This window comes from Rattus rattus, chromosome 6 (genome assembly GCF_011064425.1).
Source record: "Rattus rattus isolate New Zealand chromosome 6, Rrattus_CSIRO_v1, whole genome shotgun sequence".
In the NCBI taxonomy this organism is placed as follows: domain Eukaryota; kingdom Metazoa; phylum Chordata; class Mammalia; order Rodentia; family Muridae; genus Rattus; species Rattus rattus.
The window spans coordinates 74,223,224-74,243,134 of record NC_046159.1 but is presented as its reverse complement, the minus strand read 5'-3'; the positions used below and the strand labels follow the sequence as shown (position 1 = coordinate 74,243,134).

Below are 19,911 nucleotides of genomic sequence, written 5' to 3'. Positions count from 1 at the left end.
AATTCATTTTTGGACTCTTCCTTTTTTCTCCCTTCCTGTGACATATCCTTCTACCTTTTCTCCCCTCTCCTTGTCTTCCTTCATTTTTCTCCTCCTCCTTTTCTTCCCTGTCCCCAACTCCTCTCCCTCCCCCTCCCCCTCCCCCTCCCCCTCTCCCTCTCCCCCCACCTCTCATTGTATAAGAGGGCTTACTGAATAACCCAGGCTGGCCCTGGACTTCCTATATAGCCCAGGCTGACCTCAGACTCATAATCCTCAAGAGCATTGAGCTTACATGCATCACCACACTCACTTTGGTTTTGACACCACCCCCCCACCCCCCACCCCCACACACACCATTTAAACAATTCAATATACCTGAGGTTTTGCATGGAAGGAGAATTTCTGAAAATACCAACCAATCTGCCCCTGATTCACACTGATATGTCACTATGGTGGCCAGCTCTGTAAAGGGTCTACAGGGGTATACACAGTCCCCAAAATATGCCTAAAACATAGACTGCGGAGGCTGGAGATTAAGCTTAGCAGAGGAACGCTTCCAATTTGCCTTCCTATTCCACAAGGGCACTAGCCCTCCACTGTCCTCACTGGCCCAGGAATGGCTCACATAGGGCATTTCAGAACATTAGTGGAGCCCTAAAAACAAGGCCATTCCCCGTGCATCTATCACAGACCCAGGGGTCAGCTGAAAGCCAGGACCTGCCAGTCTGAAGGGTACAAAGGATATGTAAATTCTAATCTTGGCCCTGCCTCCATGGAACTCTGGGATTTTGAGGGAAATGACTTATTTCTCTCATGTAGACAGCCTTCTCTGTGAAATGGAGGTCCTCTACAAGTCGGAAATACCAGGCTTCTCAGAAAGCAGTGAGCAGGATCACGTGCCAACCCCCCCACCTCCCCACACCCCAGTTGTTTTTGTCACTTCAGCTACACCCTTTGGAGAAAACTGGAAAGTGTCCCTGGAATGCCAGCGCTCCAGCTTCCTGGCACCGCCAGGGATTAACATTTTAAACTGTGCTCTATCCAGAGAATGGATGGTCTGCAGAGGCAGCAGACTACATCTTCAGAAACAGATGCCGTCCTTGTCACCTCTGCCGGCAGATAATAATGTGGAAGTGAGGGACATAGAAGGTCAGTCAGCCACGCCTCTGCCACTCACAGTGTCCCTCCTGTAATTCCTAGCACTCTTTCCTCATTCTGTGGATGTCTTGAAGTCTGTGTCTAGTTAGTGTGCCACTAGTATTGTCCTTGTACTGCTCAGTGGCACCTGGGCTGTGTGTGAGCGTGATAATGCTTACCTCAGAACAAACCAGTGTTGAGTTATCAGTAACATGTTCGTGCAGATTCCTTTCTATGATATGGAGTTCAATTGTATCTTATTAGACAGAGTATGAAAAATGCCCCTATTCTTCCTTCTGCCCCTTTCAAGGGGACCGGAGGAGCGAGAGGAGGGCAGCACCTTTCCCTTTCCCTGACGTCAGTCCTGGGAGCTCAGGCAGGGCAGTCTACTGAGCCACACTCTCAGCTCAGCCCCCAACATTATCACTTGTTGGATGTGCTTTGGAACCTTAAGTAGTCAGCCCAGATAGTGGGGTCCGCATATCCTGCCACTCAGCAGTTACTTCTTTATCTTTGAAGAAGACAGAGAATAGGTGCTTTTGGACCTTTCTGGATGCTGGGATCTTGCTTTTCTCATGGTGCTTGACAGTCTTTCTAGGAGTGGTGACCAAGAATCTCTGTCCCAGTCTGCTGCTTTCTGCCACTTACTGCCTGGGCAGTGAAACTCTGGGCTCCTGGGGCTACAGGAACATAAGTGAGGACTGAAATTGTCCACTTCTCCTCCCCCTTCCTTCTCCTCCTCCCCCCTCCTTCCATCTCCCCATCCTCCATCCTCCTCTCTCTCCTCTCTCTTACCACATCCTTCCCTCCTCCCTCTTCCCCCCCTCCTCCTCCTTCCCTCTCCCCTTCTGCCCCCTCCTCCTCCTCCTGCAGTCTGACTGTGGTAGAGAGGCATGGCTGTCTGAGAGACACTGTGCTGGCGTAGCTGGAGGTCTGTCAGGAGCCTTTTTCACTACAGCACCTTCTGTATTATTACACAGTAAGGTGGGATGTTTTCTGAGTAACTAGAGGGCCATGCCTAGTTTGAAAGGAAATTAAAAAAACAAAACTACTGTTACTAACGAAGTTAGCACCATCTTTCAACAAATGCAAAAGTAAATCAGACGAACAGCCCCAGCCTTTTTATATTCAAATTTCTTTGGTGGTCTCTGATGAGCATATGTTTGCTATTTAATGTATACTTGAGCCATTGAACCTAAACATAAAGTCCAAGGGAGCTTAAAAGATTTAGCACAGAATGGGCCAAGATGGTGGCAGCTTCACGTGTGTGTTACAGAGATGTAGTCTTCAAACTAAGGAAATGATTTTTGGATCTTTTCTTGTTTTGTCTTTGTTATTATTCCTATCCTGTAACAGCTGATCAGTACCTGAGTGCCTAAAACTGTGGGCATAGAAGCTGGCTTTAAGACCAGGCCTGGTCCTTTATGGGGTTTCTATCTGAACCAGAAAAGTTAACTGGATGGATCAGACGTGGCACCGGATGAGTGTAATAGCTCTACGTTAGGTTGCGACCTTTCTGGAGGGAATGGGCATTTTCTCAGAGCCTTAGTGGAGGCTGCTGTCCTTGAAGCTGGGCTGCTGGAATGCTAATCAGCTCAGGGTTCTGTTGACTCTTTCTCTTGCTTCAGGATTGAGCTCCGGGCCCTGGGCAAGATCTCAGAAGGTGAGGAGCTGACGGTGTCCTACATAGACTTCCTCCACCTCAGCGAGGAGCGCAGGCAGCAGCTGAAGAAGCAGTACTACTTTGACTGCTCCTGTGAACACTGCCAGAAGGGGCTGAAGGACGACCTCTTCCTGGCAGTGAAGGAAGACCCCAAGGTACACACAACCCTGCTTCAGGGTCTGCATCTGCCTTCCCAGGAACTGGGCACCGGGTGTTATAGCCTTGAGGAATGTCGTGGGATGGAGAAAAGAGAGAGGCAGGCAGGTCCCATCTGACCTGGGGACGTTTGAAGAAACCAGTCTTTCTCTGAAAGACTGTTGTAGTGACCTGACTATTGTGAACATTGGACAAGGTGGCCTGTGTAAAAGGCCTGGCACAGGCACTCAGCAGGATTCGGTTCCCCACCCTGAGCCTGTGCAGTAAGTAATGTGGAGAACTTCAGATCAAAATCCAACAGGCAAAGGGATTGCTATGGTTTCCCTTGTGCACAGATGGGTACTGTGGAGACGGGGCAGGCTTGCCAAGGGGATGCCAGGAGCTCATATGAGCTGGGAGACAGCTGAGCTGTCAGGAGACAGAGTAGCCAGGTAAAGCCACACGCAAACCTAGAGCAAAATATTTAGACACCTACATAACAGTATAAGCAAGAAGCAGAAACTATGCAAGGTGCCAATTCCTGCTCACCCATTTCCTCCTTTGGAGCACACAGGGGTGGAGGGTGGGTCAGCACAGGCATGGGGGCACTGTTCTCACTGTTGGGAGAACTCTGTCGAAAGGCTCAGGCCGTTTTCTGTATCTGTGATTAGAGGAAATCTCATTCTGTCAAGGGGGAAAATCTCAGGGTACAAAACAATTGGATATCAAGTCAGAGTTGTAAAAATGTCCTCAAGGCTTGCTCTCTCCTCCAGTAAGGCAGTCTTAGTAGATGTATGCAAGAAGTTAACTAGATGCTTCTCTGTAACTGCTATCTACTAGTGTCTGTGAGCACATGCACACGAATTTCTAAACCCTCATCTGCATCCTATGTAGGAGAGAATGTGTTCTTAGTCAGAGCAGAAGTGCTGGGTGAATTCCAGAGTTCTGGTCATGGGATCTGACTCATGGCTCCATTACCTACTGGTGTATGTGCTCATTGACATCCTCCACAGTCTCTCTCTCTCTCTCTCTCTCTCTCTCTCTCTCTCTCTCTCTCTCTCTCATCCTCATCCCTGGGCTGCTCTACACAATTTTCTGGCCAGTAACTTATTTGCGTTCTTATTATATCACATGAACATTTTCACCAAGAAGATTGACTTCTAAGGATCCACCCAGAAGAGACACTCACATGTTTGCTATAAGATTGACAGATAAAGATGGACTGTTAGGAACAATAAAGTAGTGAGAGGAAAAAATACCCTCAAATCAACACACAGGGAAATATGTAACTAGAAAATAACACCCTAAACCATTCATGCATGAAGCAGGCATCTGTGTGCAGCTCTGCAGTGAGAGCTGTTCCTCAAGAAAAACAAGTTAAGATGCCTTGTACGTATCTTACATTGCTAGAGTTGCTATAGCAGATGCCCCAAACTGGGTAGTTTAAGCCTTAGTGTCCCAGTCTTACAGTTCTGAAAGCCAGAGGCCCGCCATCCTCCATCAACAAGCTATTTGGGAAGGATCTATTCTGGATGTTTCTCCTGAGTTTGTGGAAGGCTGTCTTCTCCCAGAGTCTCTTCACATCATCTTCCTCTTGCTTGTTGGTCCTCTTTTTCTTTTAATGAGGCCACCAGTCATGTGTGGTTTGAGGTCAACCCTACTTCATTCGCCATGACTCATCTTAGGTAATTATATCTGCTAGGATGCTACTTGCAAGTCGGGCTGCGTTCTGAGCATTCAACTCATAACACCATGTCACCTTACCATGTTATGAAACTTAGGAGACATGCACACACACTTTGGCATGGAAGCATAGTCAGTATCTTTGCAGAAAGGAAGAGAAGGAAGCTCTGACCAGTTGGCCATCCTCCCATGCAGGAGATAAAATAGATTGGGCCAAGGATTATGTTTAGTTATTTTTGTTTATTTGTTTGTTTTCAGGAACAACCTCTTTTCTCCCCCAATCAGAATCAAATGGCTTGTATACTGTTAGTATTTGTCTTTTAGGGCTTTTTTTTTGGTAGGTAGACAAAATCTTTTTTCCACCTTACAAAATTCTACAACACATAGTAGTTAAAGTCTTTGCATATTATGGGTGGGTTTCCACAGTTCAGAAGGTGATTGTGGTCTTAAGTCCTACTCCATCACTGTAGATAAATTGCTAGTGGTGATAACATTCCAGTGTCTCTCAGGTTGACAAAACCTGAATAGTGGTTTCTCTTGAACCTAATATTAAAAGCAAAATCTTTCTAACGTATTTCCTTTGGACACTTGGGCTTTCTACTTTATCTAAATTACAAAACCATGCTTTTAATTTCAAAATAGAAGGCTTTGTTTGAGGCCAGTCTGGTCTGCTTTGGTTTGAGTTCTAACAGTCAGAGTCACATAATGGAGAGACCTTGTCTCAAAAACAAACAACTCCCAAAACAAAATGAAAACCAAACACACACACACACGTGTGTGTGTGTGTGTGTGTGTGTGTGTGTGTGTGTGTGTGTGTGTGTGTGTGTGTGTGTAGATCAGAGGACAATTTGTGGGAGTTGGTTCTCCTATCATGTGGGTCTCAGGGATTACATTCAGGTTGCCAGGTTTAGTGGCAAGTGCTTTTTACCCACTCAGTCATCTTGCTGGCCTCTTTAAGTTGGGTTCTTTATTAAAGTAAGTATATGAACTCAAAATAAAAGTAACTCAGCTTAAATGTGTGGACAGGAAAGATCGAGTACACCTTTATAGTTTTTTAATGAATTAATTTGAGCTACAGTCCTGCTGGTCTTAACTCATTATTTAGCTCAGCCTGGTTTCTAATTCTTGGATCCTCCCCCTCCCAAGTCCTGCAGGCATTGAGACAGGATCTTTTGTTTTCTTTCTTTTTTAAGCCATTCAATGTTTGATCCTTTTTTCCTTGTCTGTAAAATGAAAGTCCACTAGCCTTTCCCCTTGAACTATGTAGGTTCTTCACCTTACGAGACAGTGCATCACCACAGGCCTGGCTTCTGTGTTTCTCCTCCCACTCAGTCCCAAAGCTCCAGATGAGCCATCATGACAAATAAACAATTTATGAGAGCCTGGTAGCCCCTGTGGACTCTAATCACTTACATATGCACAGTAATTTCTAGGAAATGCAAACAAAAAGTTTAAAATGAGAAAATAAAAACAAATATTTAACGCTTTCCTCAGTTGTACCTCTGGACACCTTGTTTAGCCCAATTAGGTTTTTCTTTGTCTCTTTTTAGCTTTCAAGGCTGCTTTTCCAAGGTCAGGAACATTCTTCATACTCTGTCCTCTTTCCTCTCTGCCTCCTGCTGAGGGGCTGCTCACCTTCTAGTGTAGCTCCGCCCCTTATGTAGCCCCTCCCGTCTACCTGGCTCCTCCTCTTGCAGCTTCACCTAGCTCCTGCTGTCCTCTTCTAGCACCCACCGTTCTCCTCTCTTTCTTTTCTCCATCTCTTCCTTTGGACTTGGAGACATTGGGCACACCTCCTTCAAGAAATAATGCTGCCCTCATGCAACTGTTTTTGTAGCTATGGTACTTCCTTATCCACATACCAAACCTAATGTGGTACCTCATATACCAAACCTAACGTATTCTAAACCTCACATACCAAAACCCTCATCAAAGTGTGACAAGGTTTTGAAGACATGGCTCAGTGGGTGAAAAATCTCTCACATTTTGCTTTTCCAAGATCAATAACTTGGTTTCATTCCTACAATCTAAATGTCTGTGGCCAAAGGAGCCTCTTAGTAAGTGCCAGTGGCCCCTGGAATTCTTGGATCAAGTCCTCAGGCTTGAGACAGATCTCTTGTAGTCCAGATTGATCTTGGAGCCTTGATCCACTAGCCTTCCCCCTCTAAGGTTCAGGGCCTACTGCATGTATCACCACAGCTGGCTTCTGTGTTTCTACATCCGTGACTCAGATGGAGATAAATACAAGGTCTGTGGACTATGTAGTTGACTTGAAGCAAAGAATTTTAGACAGCAGAATCCCAGTCCAAAGTTCCAGAGAAAACACATGAGGGGTCAATGTCTATTTCTGCTCTTGAGTCCAAAAGCCCAATAGTGAGCCAGACTACCAAGGACAAGGTGGTAGCAAGGTTCTAAACCTTAGTCATCAAAGTGTGACAAGGGTGTTGAAGAGATGGCTCAGTGCGTAAGAATGCTTGTTGCTCTTCCAGAAGACTTGAGTTTCATTCTTACAATCCAGGTAGGGCAAGGAGCTCACAACTGCTGGTGACTCCAACTTCCTGGAATCCAGTGCCCTCTTCTGACCTCTACTACACAAACACACACACACACACACACACACACACACACACACACACACAAGAGCCCTGGGTTCAGATCCCCTAGGGAAAAAAAAATTCCTCAGGTTGCAAAAAAAAAATTACTATTTAAAATGTATGTGCATGCACGTGTGTGTGTGTGTGTGTGTGTGTGTGTGTGTGTGTGTGTGTGTGTGTAGTTTAAATGGAGTGATGCAATTTTGGATGATAATGATCCCCCCTCAAAAAAACAAACAAAACTGTGGACTGTCTAACAAAACCCCTAGTGCTAACTTGAGGTACAGGGGACCTGTGTCTCAGTTGTTGATCAGGGATGTCCAAGAGACTCCCAGACAATACAGGCTAGTGCCATTGGCCTGGGTTGCCTCCCAGCACTTGAAGGTAAGACCCTCTTTCAGAAGACATCACACACACCAGAGACAGGACTTGGAGGAACTGAGCTATAAGCATCTTTCCTGGGGACCGGCTCTCACAGTATTGAAAGGTGACGCTCTACCCATATGAAAGTCTAAAAGCCACAATGATGACTGGCCAATAAGAGATCCTCAACGATGTGAGAGTGACAGCTTTATCTTGGCAGTGAACAACAGATGTCTAACCGGACTTAAGGCCCAAGCACGGTAGGAATTCATGCCTGGCACTGTAACCTAGCGAACTACCCATTGCTGGAAAGGTCATGGAACCCACTACTCTCCTAAACCCATAAAACTTCTCACTGTATTCTAAATAGTGATGCTTTTATTCATAGATAAGTGACATTCTCACTCCTCATCAAAGAAGCTTCTCTTTGCACAGTCTATGACAGAGATCCCCAACTGGTCAAAATGCACAGGATAAGTGACCATGAAGTAACCAAGTGATACACCCACAATGCAGCCCCTACTCCCAAGCTCAGGGGAAATCACAGAAAGGGGAGCAGAAAGATTGTAAGAGCCGGAGGACCAGGATGCCTGCTGTGAGAGAATACCTTCTAGACACAAAAGGGAAGCCACACCCATGAAATCTCAGCAAAGCGGTTGCCTAGGCAATGGCGTAAGAGTCAATACGCCATTCCCAGTGTGCACAGGGGAACTCTCACAAGGCCCCAAACCTAAATGAAAAGCTACAGGTAGTCAATGGCTGCAGAGAGAGGAGAATCAATTTTCTCCAGGGAGGAGCTTCCTGGTAAGTTCTTCAGGTGGTCATCCTTAACATGTGTGTGTGTGTGTGTGTGTGTGTGTGTGTGTGTGTGTGTGTGTGTGTGTGTGTGTCTGGGTGAGTGGGGGAACATGGGAGAGATTGAAGTAGGAAAAAGGGATAGAAATGAAGTGACTATATGTGGGATGATGTCACAGGTGAGGCAGGTACAAGTCAGAAGGAGGCCTGTCATTGGAGGAGAAGGAAGGATGGGCAGGAGAAAAGTTTGAAGGAAGAGGAGACTGGAACAGAACGAGGAAGAGACAGGAGGGACAGAGAGAGAAGCCATAGCAGGACAATATGGCAGGTGACGTTAAGATTCTGCTCTGTGTATTTACAGGTTGTTTTTAATGTTCTTAAGGGATGGATGGTACTGGGCTTTGTATGTTTAGGTGGGCAATTATATCTCATCAATTGGATCTAAGGTTACTGTGTTGTGTGTTCTTTCATGTGTAGATTTAAGTGTAATGGAGTGTGGGGCTGCTAGTCTGGGCCGCCACGGAATTGGAATGTGTGCTTCTGGCAAGATATCCAGCAGATATCTTGGGGCACCACGGTGCTGGACCTAGAGAGGATAAAAGACAATACTTTTTTTATTTCTTATATTTTTACAACAACAACTATATAGTTCTCATGTGTAAAATCCTCAAAAACCAAAAAGCTCTAAATTAAGAAAGTGAGAAAAAGAAGCATGAAGAGGCAGTTGGCAAGGGCACAGGGGTCTTTAGCACACTCAGAGAAATGAGGCATTCGGAATTCGGGGGGACTCTGATCCTGCATTACAGTGAGTGAATTCATTACAGCGAACATCAAAGATGCAGATACTCAAAGAGAGTTTACTTTTGTTTTCTTTTTTGGTAGTAGTGGGATTGAACCTTGGGCCTTACACATGCAAGGCAAATGCTCTACCAAGGAACTACATTCCCAGCCGTCTGGTACTTGGAGATAAAATGGGCTGCCCTCCACCCCCACCCCGACTCCCACCACCATGAGGTGATCTCAAACTGGTTGTCCCTCTCTTTCCCAGCCCTCCCAGGAAGTGGTGAAGGAGATGATACAGTTCTCAAAGGATACACTGGAAAAAATAGACAAGGCTCGCTCTGAGGGTTTGTATCATGAGGTGAGAGCACGTTTAATAAAGGATTGTGATGGGGAAGAGGGTGGAGAGTGAGGGAGCGATGAGAAAAGGGAGACCACTGAACAGGTTGCCCTCCTGGAAGGCCATTTCTCTTCATGACTTTCCATTTTAGCATCCATTAAGGACATATTCTCACTGACTGCTGAGCCCAATGAGATCTGGCCCAGGAGAGCAACGGCCACTGGATCCATGCGTTAGGGTTCGGGGGAAATGCCTGTGACATCAGAAATGGAAGAGTGGACACAGAGTGGCCTACTTGCTTTTCCATCACTGAGTATATGCCTCTTACACCCTGCCGCTGCACACTGGGCGTTCAACTTTGGCTCCTAAAGCCCAAAGGCTTCTCATCTAGCTGTATACTATACTCACAAAACACCTCATGCCCCTCCTATAGCCAGGACAATTTCTCTAACGTCTCCTCTAGAGGAATCAAGGTTTCCTAGCCTCCACAGGTCTTCCGTGTGCAGCTAAGTGGTCTGCAGAGCTACTGCTGGGTTAGCTTTTGGAGACAAGGTCTTTGTATGTAGTATAGGCTGGCCTTCAACTCTATCTTCCCGAGTGTGGGAATCACAGCATTTACCATCATACCTGAGAAGTTAGTCTTAGCGACTTGGAGTTTATTCTTATGTCTTGATGTCTAAGCTTGGATCTTTCCATTCTGAAATGGAGCAGAAGTACCATGAATCAGTGATGTTTCCTCCAAGCTCCTTATGCAGCTTGGATGAGCCAGGTATGGCTGTTACTAGAGTATGTTAATATGGTAGTTAATTTTACCTCATGTTGGCATCATTTTCTTTCTTTTCCTCTTCCTCCTTTACTAATTCATCCATTGCACATGTATGAGCCCTTACTAGGGCGACCAGTGTAAGGCATTCTCCTTAGCCCCTGAGTTCTGTCAGATGGGAGGAAGACATGAAATCTAAGTGTTATGCATGGTAGGGAATCTATGACAAAGGCATTTGTTAGGAGCCACACCAAGGGGAGGTGTCGGCCCATGGGCTCCATTCCTCTGGTTTCTCCCCTCTTCATTTCTTTCCCTCAATAATATCAAAGGCTGATGACCAATCCTTGAATACATAGCTCTTAGGGGTGGGCACTTACCCAAACCATATCAAAACATTTACACTGTATATATACACACACACATATATATATATACATACACACACACACACACACACACATATATATATATATATATATATATATATATATATATAGAGAGAGAGAGAGAGAGAGAGAGAGAGACACACACATGCATGTAGTTTCCACAGCTCTGCTGTCTACTGACTGAAAATTCCTTTGTTGTGTCATTTTTATGTCCCACATCTATCCTTTCCCATGCCTACATCTTAGCCACGCAGACCATTTTGATGGTTCAAACCACAAACCTTGTTTTTATTTTCCACCAGGTTTCAAAGTGTGATCTAGTGTTGTCTTGATGTTCCATTTGTGGGTTCAGACAAACTCTGGTACAGTAGTGATGGATGAAGCTGTGTCTCCCTCCAGGTTGTGAAGCTGTGTCGGGAGTGCTTGGAGAAGCAGGAACCGGTGTTTGCTGACACCAACCTCTATGTGCTTCGGCTGCTAAGCATTGTGTCAGAAGTCCTCTCCTACCTCCAGGCCTTTGAAGAGGCCTCACATTATGCCAGGAGGATGGTGGATGGCTACATGTAGGTGATGGTCCTGAGTCTCAGGTAGTTCCCCGGAAACCCTCTGCTCCGGGGATGCCAAAGAGATGGCACACATTTGACTCTTCCCCTTACCCACAAGTGGTATCACCTGCAAGACATAGTCGTGGTCATGCTTCTTACAAATGAGCCTTTTCATATCCCAAGTAATGATGATCAAATAATGATGTAAGACCTGCTCCTCAGATGAAGCTTGGTTGTCATCTCTGGTCTGTTTGTGTATACATTCCTTACTTGTCACTTAAGCCTTGTCTTCTGCCTTTGATTTTTCTAAATGAAACAATTTTAAGTGCTTGGACAGTATTTTATTCTCCCTTTAATAACCTATGACCAATCTTTAATGCATAGGTCTTGGGCATGGGCATTTATTCAGACCATAGCAATATATTTACATTGTGTCTATATTTATATAAGTATACATGAGCGTACATATATACATAAAATAATATTGTGCAGATATACACATATGTTCATAAGTTCTCACAGCTCTTCTGTGACGAGAGAGGCCATTCTTGCTTATAAATTATAGTATGTTGCTTTCTTATTCCCTTCCACCAATGTTCTCTCTTGCCTTCTATGTTCATATTATCGTAGGCATTTGTGTTTCTGGTCAGATGAGTAAGTTGTCATAAGCAGGCTTTTCTTTAGAGGATGCTGTCATTAAAAATGCAGGTACTCTGTCAGCATGCTAGGAAGGAGCCCTTCTAGGAAAAGAAAATATAGTGCAGCCCCAGGAAGGACATTAAAGTTATATTTCCCAGCTTGAGCTTCCTTTCATGTTCCCCAGAGAACTGGAGATGCTCCAGATGGTGCCTGGCTCAGAGTACACCTGTGGTCCTCTCTGTCCATGAAGCATTGACTTGGTGGTCCAGGTCAGATTCCCAACTCTCCTGACCTCACTATGTAGAACATTAGTCAGCTCTACGTATTTCAATACCTACAACAAGCTGCTGGTGCCTTACATCACTAGTGGGAAGTCTAGACAGACTTGATGCATAAGAGTACTGGCTTTGGTGTCATGTCTGTCTGCTGTGACAGAATACCCAGAGAGAAGCAGTTTAGAAGGGAAAGGATTTACTTTAGCTTACAATTCCAGGTTACAGTCCAATCAGCTGGGAAGCTGAAGTCACAGCACACCCACAGGAATGAATGAATGCAAGCGAGTTTGCTCTCACTTTGTCCTCTCCACTCATACAAGATACAGGATCCCCAGGTCAGGGAATGGTGCTATCCACAGGCCCTCAAGACAGTCACCCACAAACATGCCCATAGCCTCAATTAAGACTCTTATCCCAAGTGATGCTAGATTATGTCAAGGTGACAATGATAACCACCAGAGTACGTTAGGAGTTTTCCTGTGTTCTACAGATGTAAGGACGGTTGGGATAATGAGTCAGGATTACTTTCTGTGCCTCTGCAGGAAACTCTACCACCATAACAATGCCCAACTGGGCATGGCTGTGATGCGGGCAGGGCTGACCAACTGGCATGCTGGTCACATCGAAGTGGGGCATGGGATGATCTGCAAAGCCTATGCTATTCTCCTGGTGACCCATGGACCCTCCCATCCTATCACCAAAGACTTAGAGGTAAGTAGCATCCTGGAGGAGGGCAGTCACTGTCTTGTTAGAAGATCTCTTAAGATGGGAGGCCTGGTTCATCTGGACTTTGCCTTGTGGAAGTCTATAGACTACTACTAGACCAGAAAGAAACTTAGAATGATTTAGCCCACCCCCTTGATTAATATTAAGAAACAGAAGCCCCATAGAGGGGAGTTCTCTGTCTATAGCCATCTGGTGGTTTAATGGTAAGGTCAGAGTTGGCTAATTTTATATCTAGTATATTAAACTTGTCAATGGCAGAGTCTGTCAGTCTTACCACAGTTTCCTGGGCCTCTGAACACCTAACTTTTTCTGAATATTCCCAGAGTGGATATGTAGGACAACAAGGACTACATTGCATGTTGTACACTATAATCTTCCCAACCTGCTGTAAGGTACAGAGAAATCTCGCCATCTCTTGGATGGTGAAACAGGGGGCTGAAGGGGTCAAGTCACTTTGTTGACATCCTACAACCAGAGAGTTTAGGATCCAGGATTCAGATCTAGGTCCCCAGCTAATAGTGAGAAGAAGCACTTTCTGCTGAAATCAACCGTTTGGCTACTGTTTCATGGGTCCAGCTTCCTCTCTCTATGATGCTAGCCATACTGCTACACCATCTGTTCATAATAGTGTGCATGCACATGCGCGCGCGCACACACACACACACACGTTTCTGAAGGGATAGAGTTGAATTTTACTGACCAGGGGGTCATTTATTCAAAGATCCCTCAGAACTGTGTCTTGGGAACTTCTTCTTACCAGTGCTGTATCTATCTGTGTCCCACAGGCCATGCGGATGCAGACAGAGATGGAGCTGCGTATGTTCCGCCAAAATGAATTCATGTACCACAAAATGCGAGAGGCTGCCCTGAACAACCAGCCCATGCAGGTCATGGCTGAGCCCAGCAACGAGCCAGCCCCAGCTCTGTTCCATAAGAAGCAATGAGGACCTTGTTGGAGGGTGGGGGCATTGTGGCTGCGGAGCTGAGGAAATTACTACTCCGTGTCCCCCACTGCCATTTTGGTTCAATTCAACTCAGCTTAGTTCTCTCTCATTTCAGACCAACTCTTTCTCTATGTGTCGGGTGCTAGATTCCACCGTCTATTTAACAAGGAAGCCCCAAATATACTTGGGCTAGAAAGAAAAATGTAAACAAACAAGGCACAGCATAATAGTAAATGCCACGGTGCACTCTATGGAGAGGGGTTCAGAGGAGGTGAGTGTGTGTGAGTGAGTGAGTGAGTGTGTGTGTGTGTGTGTGTGTGAGTGTGTGTGTGTGTGTGTGTGTGTGTGTGTGTAACACCTGAGCTAAGAGTGGCAGGTACCTAGAATCTCAGGTGGCTGCTTGTTTCTCTGTGCAGAGGTCTCTGGGGCTGCTGGTTTCATCTACAGTTACGAACATTTAGGGTTCTGCAGACTGGGATGGGTGATGACCTGTATCCTGAGGCTGGGACTGTGCTTGGCCCTTTGAGATCTACTCAATGGTGCCTAGAAAGAGGTAGGGATCTTGGGATCCTGTGGTCTTAATTTCCTAATCCAAGTTGAAGCATACTTTTAGAATAACTCTAGAACACACAGAGAAGGAATTTTTCCCTTCCTGGTCCTACCCACCAAGTCTGTATCTCCTTGTGATGTTGAAGGAAAGCTGAGGTTTTCCTGGCCATTGACTTGTAGGAGTAGGGAAGGCTTTTCAGGGTAGAGCTGACGATGTGTGTGCCTGTCAATGACGGACCCTCAGAAGCAGTGTGTAGGGGTTTCGAGCCTCAGCAGTCTGCCTCAGCCTAGGCTTCATCATTGGCCTGATGAGGCTCTACCCATCCTATCGAGTGACTGACAGTTCCTCTGCTTGATGTCTTCATCCCGTCTGCTCTGGGGGCTTCTGCCCTTAAGAGAAGGCAGTCCACACGACCTAGGAACTCATCAGAAGTGTGACCAGTTTGTTCTCCTTTGCTTAGAGGCTGACTTCTGACTGAGAGATGAAGGTCCCAGAATGGCCTTTTAGTTTCTGGAACCCCAACTTTCTCACCAACATGGAGGGAGACCATGAAGTAAATTCCTTTAGTAGAAGGAAAACTTCTACGAAGACTTGTGCTATCACTGACCCCAGACCTCTAACACCTTGAAGTCCTATGGTTCCCACTGAACTGCAATCTGTCTAAGTGTTAGTTCCTCTGTCAACCTGTCATCCCAGAATAGTACCCTGCCTGCCCTTGAGCCCTGCCCAGCAGCTGAGGCCTGGGATGTGAGCACCTCTTTGTGGAATATTAGCACTGACCCTTGGTTCTTTTTGAGGGTTAGTTCTTCTCTAGAAACTTCTATGAAGACTGACAGTTGTTTCAGGCTTAGAGACAACACCGACAATCCCCTTAAGAATCGTGCCGGTGACTCTGAGTCACCACTCCTCTTCCCACAGAGACCCTGCTCCAGACCCAGTCATTTTTTGTCATAGTTGTCTGCCCACCTTGTCCATTGTTGCTTCTCATCTTCCTACAACCTGTTTCTTCAGAATGGATCACTGTGTGTTCCTCCACCTCTCTCAGAACCGTAGACTGGGGTCCCCTTCTCAGAGCCATCCTGTCGGCTGTGGTCCCCCTCTCTCACTAGCCACCCTCTGTTCCTGCTCTGGGCCTCTTGGCTTTCTGGTGCCTTCCAGACCTTACTCCATTATCACCCTTTCCATCCAAGGCCTTGCTATCCTCCCCCCACAAGGCTTCTTATCTTTTTCTTTCTTTCTCCTTCCCCTCTTAGTTTTTTAAGACAGGGTCTCTCTACTTCGCCCTGGATGTCCTGGAACTCACTCTATAGACTGGGTTGGTCTTGAACTCACAGAGGTCTGCCTGCCTCTGCCATGAGAGTCCTGGGAGTATAGCCACTCACTACCACTGCCTGGCACCACTGGCCTTCTTTAATGACGCCAATTAGCATGCCAAGGACCCTTGGATCGCCGCCTTCACAGCTGGAGCTCTCTTCAGACTTTTTAATCTGTCTCCCCTCTCTTCCCGTTTCTTCCCTAACCCACTGCACACCGCCTTCCATGTTTGCCTCTCCATTGAAACGACTCCTTTCTAGTTCTGTACGTTATCCAGCTTTCCTGTGTAATACAGCCCAAGCTTGGTTTCTGTGACTCGGTTTCTTTGTGATGAGCCTCTGAGGTGGTCTCTCTGGCTTTCACTGGTCTTGTTTCTCCACCTGGCCCTGATACGCTGGATGTCCCTGAGTTGACTTTGTCCTTGGTTAATTCTGTTCTTGTTCTGCACACTCCTAGCATGAATTTAGGTGGCATTTTATGTAACAACTACATTGAGGCTTCTGGTTCTCAGGTTTGTTATCTGATCTTACATCTTGAGCTCCAGCCCCTCACATCTTCCTGGGCACTCTGCAGGTGCATCAAAGTCAGTATGCTCCATGAGACCCCAGTATGAGGCCTCCTAACACTTTGTCATTCTCAGAACAGCACCCAAGATACCACACCCTCCATCATGTTGTGGGCTCCTGAGAGCAGGGCCACATTCCTTCATTCATCTTTCTGTCTCTAGAATAGGTCCTGGAACATAGTAGGTGCTCAATTAGTGTAAATTGAGTGAATAAATGAAGGACATGTTTATCTCAAAGTTAAGAGATGCACAACTGTATACTTCGAGTATCTTATGTTATAGCACTCAGAAAAGTCCATCAAACCATCTCTGGATATGGGACTTTCTTTCTGATAGTCTTTCCAGAGAAGCTTGATGCTATGGAATTTCCTGTGGTGATAGGGAGGGCTTTCATCTGCGAGGTCCAGTTTAGTAATCATCAACAGCATGTGACAACTGAGACTAGAAACAGATTAAGGACATGAAAATGTTATTTTATTTAGTTTCAATTCATTTAAGTCTAACTAGGCAAGGTGGCCAGTGGCTGTTAAATTAAACTGTAATTTAATTTATTGTTTTAAAGAGCAGTTTCTTCATAGCTATCCTGATACCACACTGTTACCTCCTTCCTGCCTCAGTTTCCTCAACTCTCCCTCTGCCTAAGTTGGCAATTGAGTTTTTAAAAGGCTTATCTTATACAGACTGTAGGATAACACCAGACCCCAGCAGCATTTAAAGAGAACTCGTTAGTGTTACACTGGTTGAGACCACATTTCTCCTGGGGTTTCCATTTTCCTCATTAGAAAGGTAAGGGGTGGGTTGTGGTGGGTTGCGATGGACTGAAACTGACTTTATCTGCTTTGTGGGCCAACTGTGCACAGGTCTGCCCAGCATCCTGCTCACTGATTGGTAACTTGCAGTTGGCCCTAATAGGACCGTGAAGACCATACTCAGTGTCTTACGCTTAGAACACATATATAAACTTACAAAAAGGGAGCAACAGAGTGGATTCTTAGAATGTTAAAGGAGTCTTGGCTTAACTGGAGACTGTACTTGCAAACCTTTATCCCCGAGAGCCACAGTAAACATGCCTAAGAGTCCTACACACCAACTGCACCATGAAGGCATCTGCATCTTCACTAAAATGGGGTGGCTCTGGTTGCACCAATCAGACATAGTTGTTCCCTGGTGACTCTCTTAGGGACTGCCTCTCTAAAGATCTGAGGAAGAAAACTATGGCTAGAACTCCACCATGGCCAGAAGGATTTTCCTACAAAGCACTTTAGCTGCAGAGTGTAAACCTGTCATTAAGCACCTGCTGTCTGTTGGGTCAAGTTCAAGCTCCTTCCCAAAGTCAAAAGATTCTCTGCAGATACTCGGCTCTGTCTTGGTCTCCTCTCGCGTATGCCCTTTCACCTTACCTGCTTACAAAATAAATACCCTTGGATGCTTTCAGGCCTCCTGCGATTCTTTTCTGATGTGGGACACTAGACAATTGTGGACACTCAGCATGTATGTAAGAACTGATCAGGACCAGCACCATGGTTCAGTGGCTGAGAGTGCTTACGATTAAGTCTGACAACTTGAGTTCTACCCCTAGATCCCATGGAGTGGGAGGAGAGAACATAAGCCTACAAGTTGTCTTAGCCTCCACAAGTGCACATGGCATCTGCACATCCCCTTCCCCAAGTAAAATGTAAAATAAATAGATAAACAAACAAACAAATATATAAAAGACAAAGTTCCCAGAAAGTCTATCTGCAGCCACTTTGCCATGCATTGTGGGTTGGGGAGGACACCCAGAGGCCTGCCCGTCCCCAGTGGGAGCCACTGTGATGTGTGCAAGTATGTAGTAGACAGTGTATGCACACATATACAATAAATAAATCTTACCCCCAAAAGGGTAAAGGCGGAGAGGATTGTGAGTTTCCCATCATGCACCCAACTCCCACTCATTCCCCAGTCCCTTTATATCTGCCCTCCACCCTTACAACCTTCCCCCAAAAGAAAACAAACGACAGGAATAAAATAATAAAAAATAAAGCGAAACATAAAACCATCTCCTCGTGGAAGCTGCAGTGTGTCCCAGCTTAGCCCATTGTATTCCCTTTTGTCCACACACCTTTACTTGCAAATGTTCATTGCAGGATCTCCATAATCCAGGGCAACAACAGGATATGTGAGAGGAGTGCTGCTGAGGACCAGAAGTAGCAGAAGCCAGAGGCCTTGAACCAGACCAGTGACTCACTGCAATGAACATTTGAGTACACTGTTCCTGTCCTCACACACACCAGAAGAGGGCAGCAGAGCTCATTACAGATGGTTGTGAGCCACCATGTGGTTGCTGGGGATTGAACTCAGTACCTCTAGAACTAGAGTAGTCAATGCTCTTAATTGCTGAGCCATCTCTCCCGCCTTCCTTAACCCTTTCAAATCACTTTCTTTACCCCAATGCGGGCAATTGTGAAAAAGAACAGGAAGAAAATCAAAAGCAAGGAGAAAAAGGAAATAGCTATTTTGTGGACATACTTAAGAATGTACATTAGCCAGGAAAGTGTTCTCACAGGATGAGTGCCCCCTGTTGGTGAAATGCCCATAGTATAGGGAAAAGGCTGTGGTATTAGCATGGGTGTGTGCTCACATGCTGGCGTGTCACATGCAGGTATGTGTGTGCATACAAGTGTGTTGGGGGTGGGGAGTGAAGATAGGATGGACCAAAGGAAAACCGCAGAGCCCATCAACAGCTGTTTGTTCAGGTACTAAATTCTCTGGGCACCTGTACAAAATCCAAGTTCAGCATCTCCCAGGGCAATAGTTCCTCAACCCAGAGCTAGTCTCAGTGCGGGACCCTGGTAGGAGTCATTTTGGGAAATGTTTTGCTTTATTTTGTTTTTGTTTTTTGAGACAGGGCTTTTTTGTGGAGCCTGGCTGTCCTGGAACTCGCTCTGTAGACCAGGCTTGCCCTGGGCTCAGAGATCTGCCTGCCTCTGCCTCCTGAGTGCTAGGATTGAAGGCGTGCGCCGTGACTGCCTGGCTCATTTGGAGGGAATTCTCTCTGATCCCTAGAAACTTTGCTGAAAACCCTTTAAACTATTTTTCCTAGCTTCAGAGTCAAAGAACTTAGTTGTCATTTGTTGACAAAGCAAGCCTCTTTCCCCCTACACGACACCCAGCTTGCTTTCTTTGTAATGACCGTTTCTGTCAATGCTCTGAATATCGCAGTGTTCCAGCTCTACTCTGTTGCCAAAGCCACAACAAAAGGGAAACATGGTTTATTTCAGCTTACAACTTCTAAGTAACTGTCAATCAGTGAAGGAAGTCAAGACAGGAACTCAAGGCTGGAACCTAGAAGCAGGAACTGAAGCAGAGGTCCTGGAGGAACGCTGCTCACTGGCTTGCTCTCTCTGGCTTGTACTCAGCCAACTTTCTTATACAACACAGACTCACCTGCCTAGGGATTGTGCTACCCACCGTGGGCTGTGTAGTTCCAATCATCACCCAAGACGATTCCCACAAATATGCATGTGGGCCAATATGATAGAGGCAGTTCTTCTGTTAAGGTTTCTTCTTCCCAAGTAAAGTTTGTGTCGAGTTGATAACAAAACCAGTATATACACCCACTGGCCACCTGACACCACCCCCAGGAAACCGAGAATAGCATTTGCTTTGCAAATCATCTCATGGCTCCTTTCAAATGCCACAAGAGAAGAAATTGAATTATGTGTTTTATAGGAGCGGTAACTATGATCCAAA

The 19,911-nt window shown here is 45.8% G+C and overlaps 1 protein-coding gene across 2 annotated transcripts in view; it reads left to right on the top strand.

The window, feature by feature from the left end:
• Smyd1 (SET and MYND domain containing 1) overlaps window positions 1-13,859 on the top strand; it is a 48,577-nt gene extending 34,718 nt beyond the window's left edge. For both annotated transcript variants that reach the window (XM_032906339.1, XM_032906340.1), the window contains 5 exons: window positions 2,748-2,937; window positions 9,401-9,493; window positions 11,021-11,184; window positions 12,623-12,791; window positions 13,592-13,859. In XM_032906339.1, coding sequence (XP_032762230.1) covers window positions 2,748-2,937; window positions 9,401-9,493; window positions 11,021-11,184; window positions 12,623-12,791; window positions 13,592-13,750 — 775 coding nt within the window. In that variant the 3' untranslated portion in view covers window positions 13,751-13,859. The remainder of the gene's footprint in view (window positions 1-2,747; window positions 2,938-9,400; window positions 9,494-11,020; window positions 11,185-12,622; window positions 12,792-13,591) is intronic.
• Window positions 13,860-19,911: the final 6,052 nt, after the last annotated feature.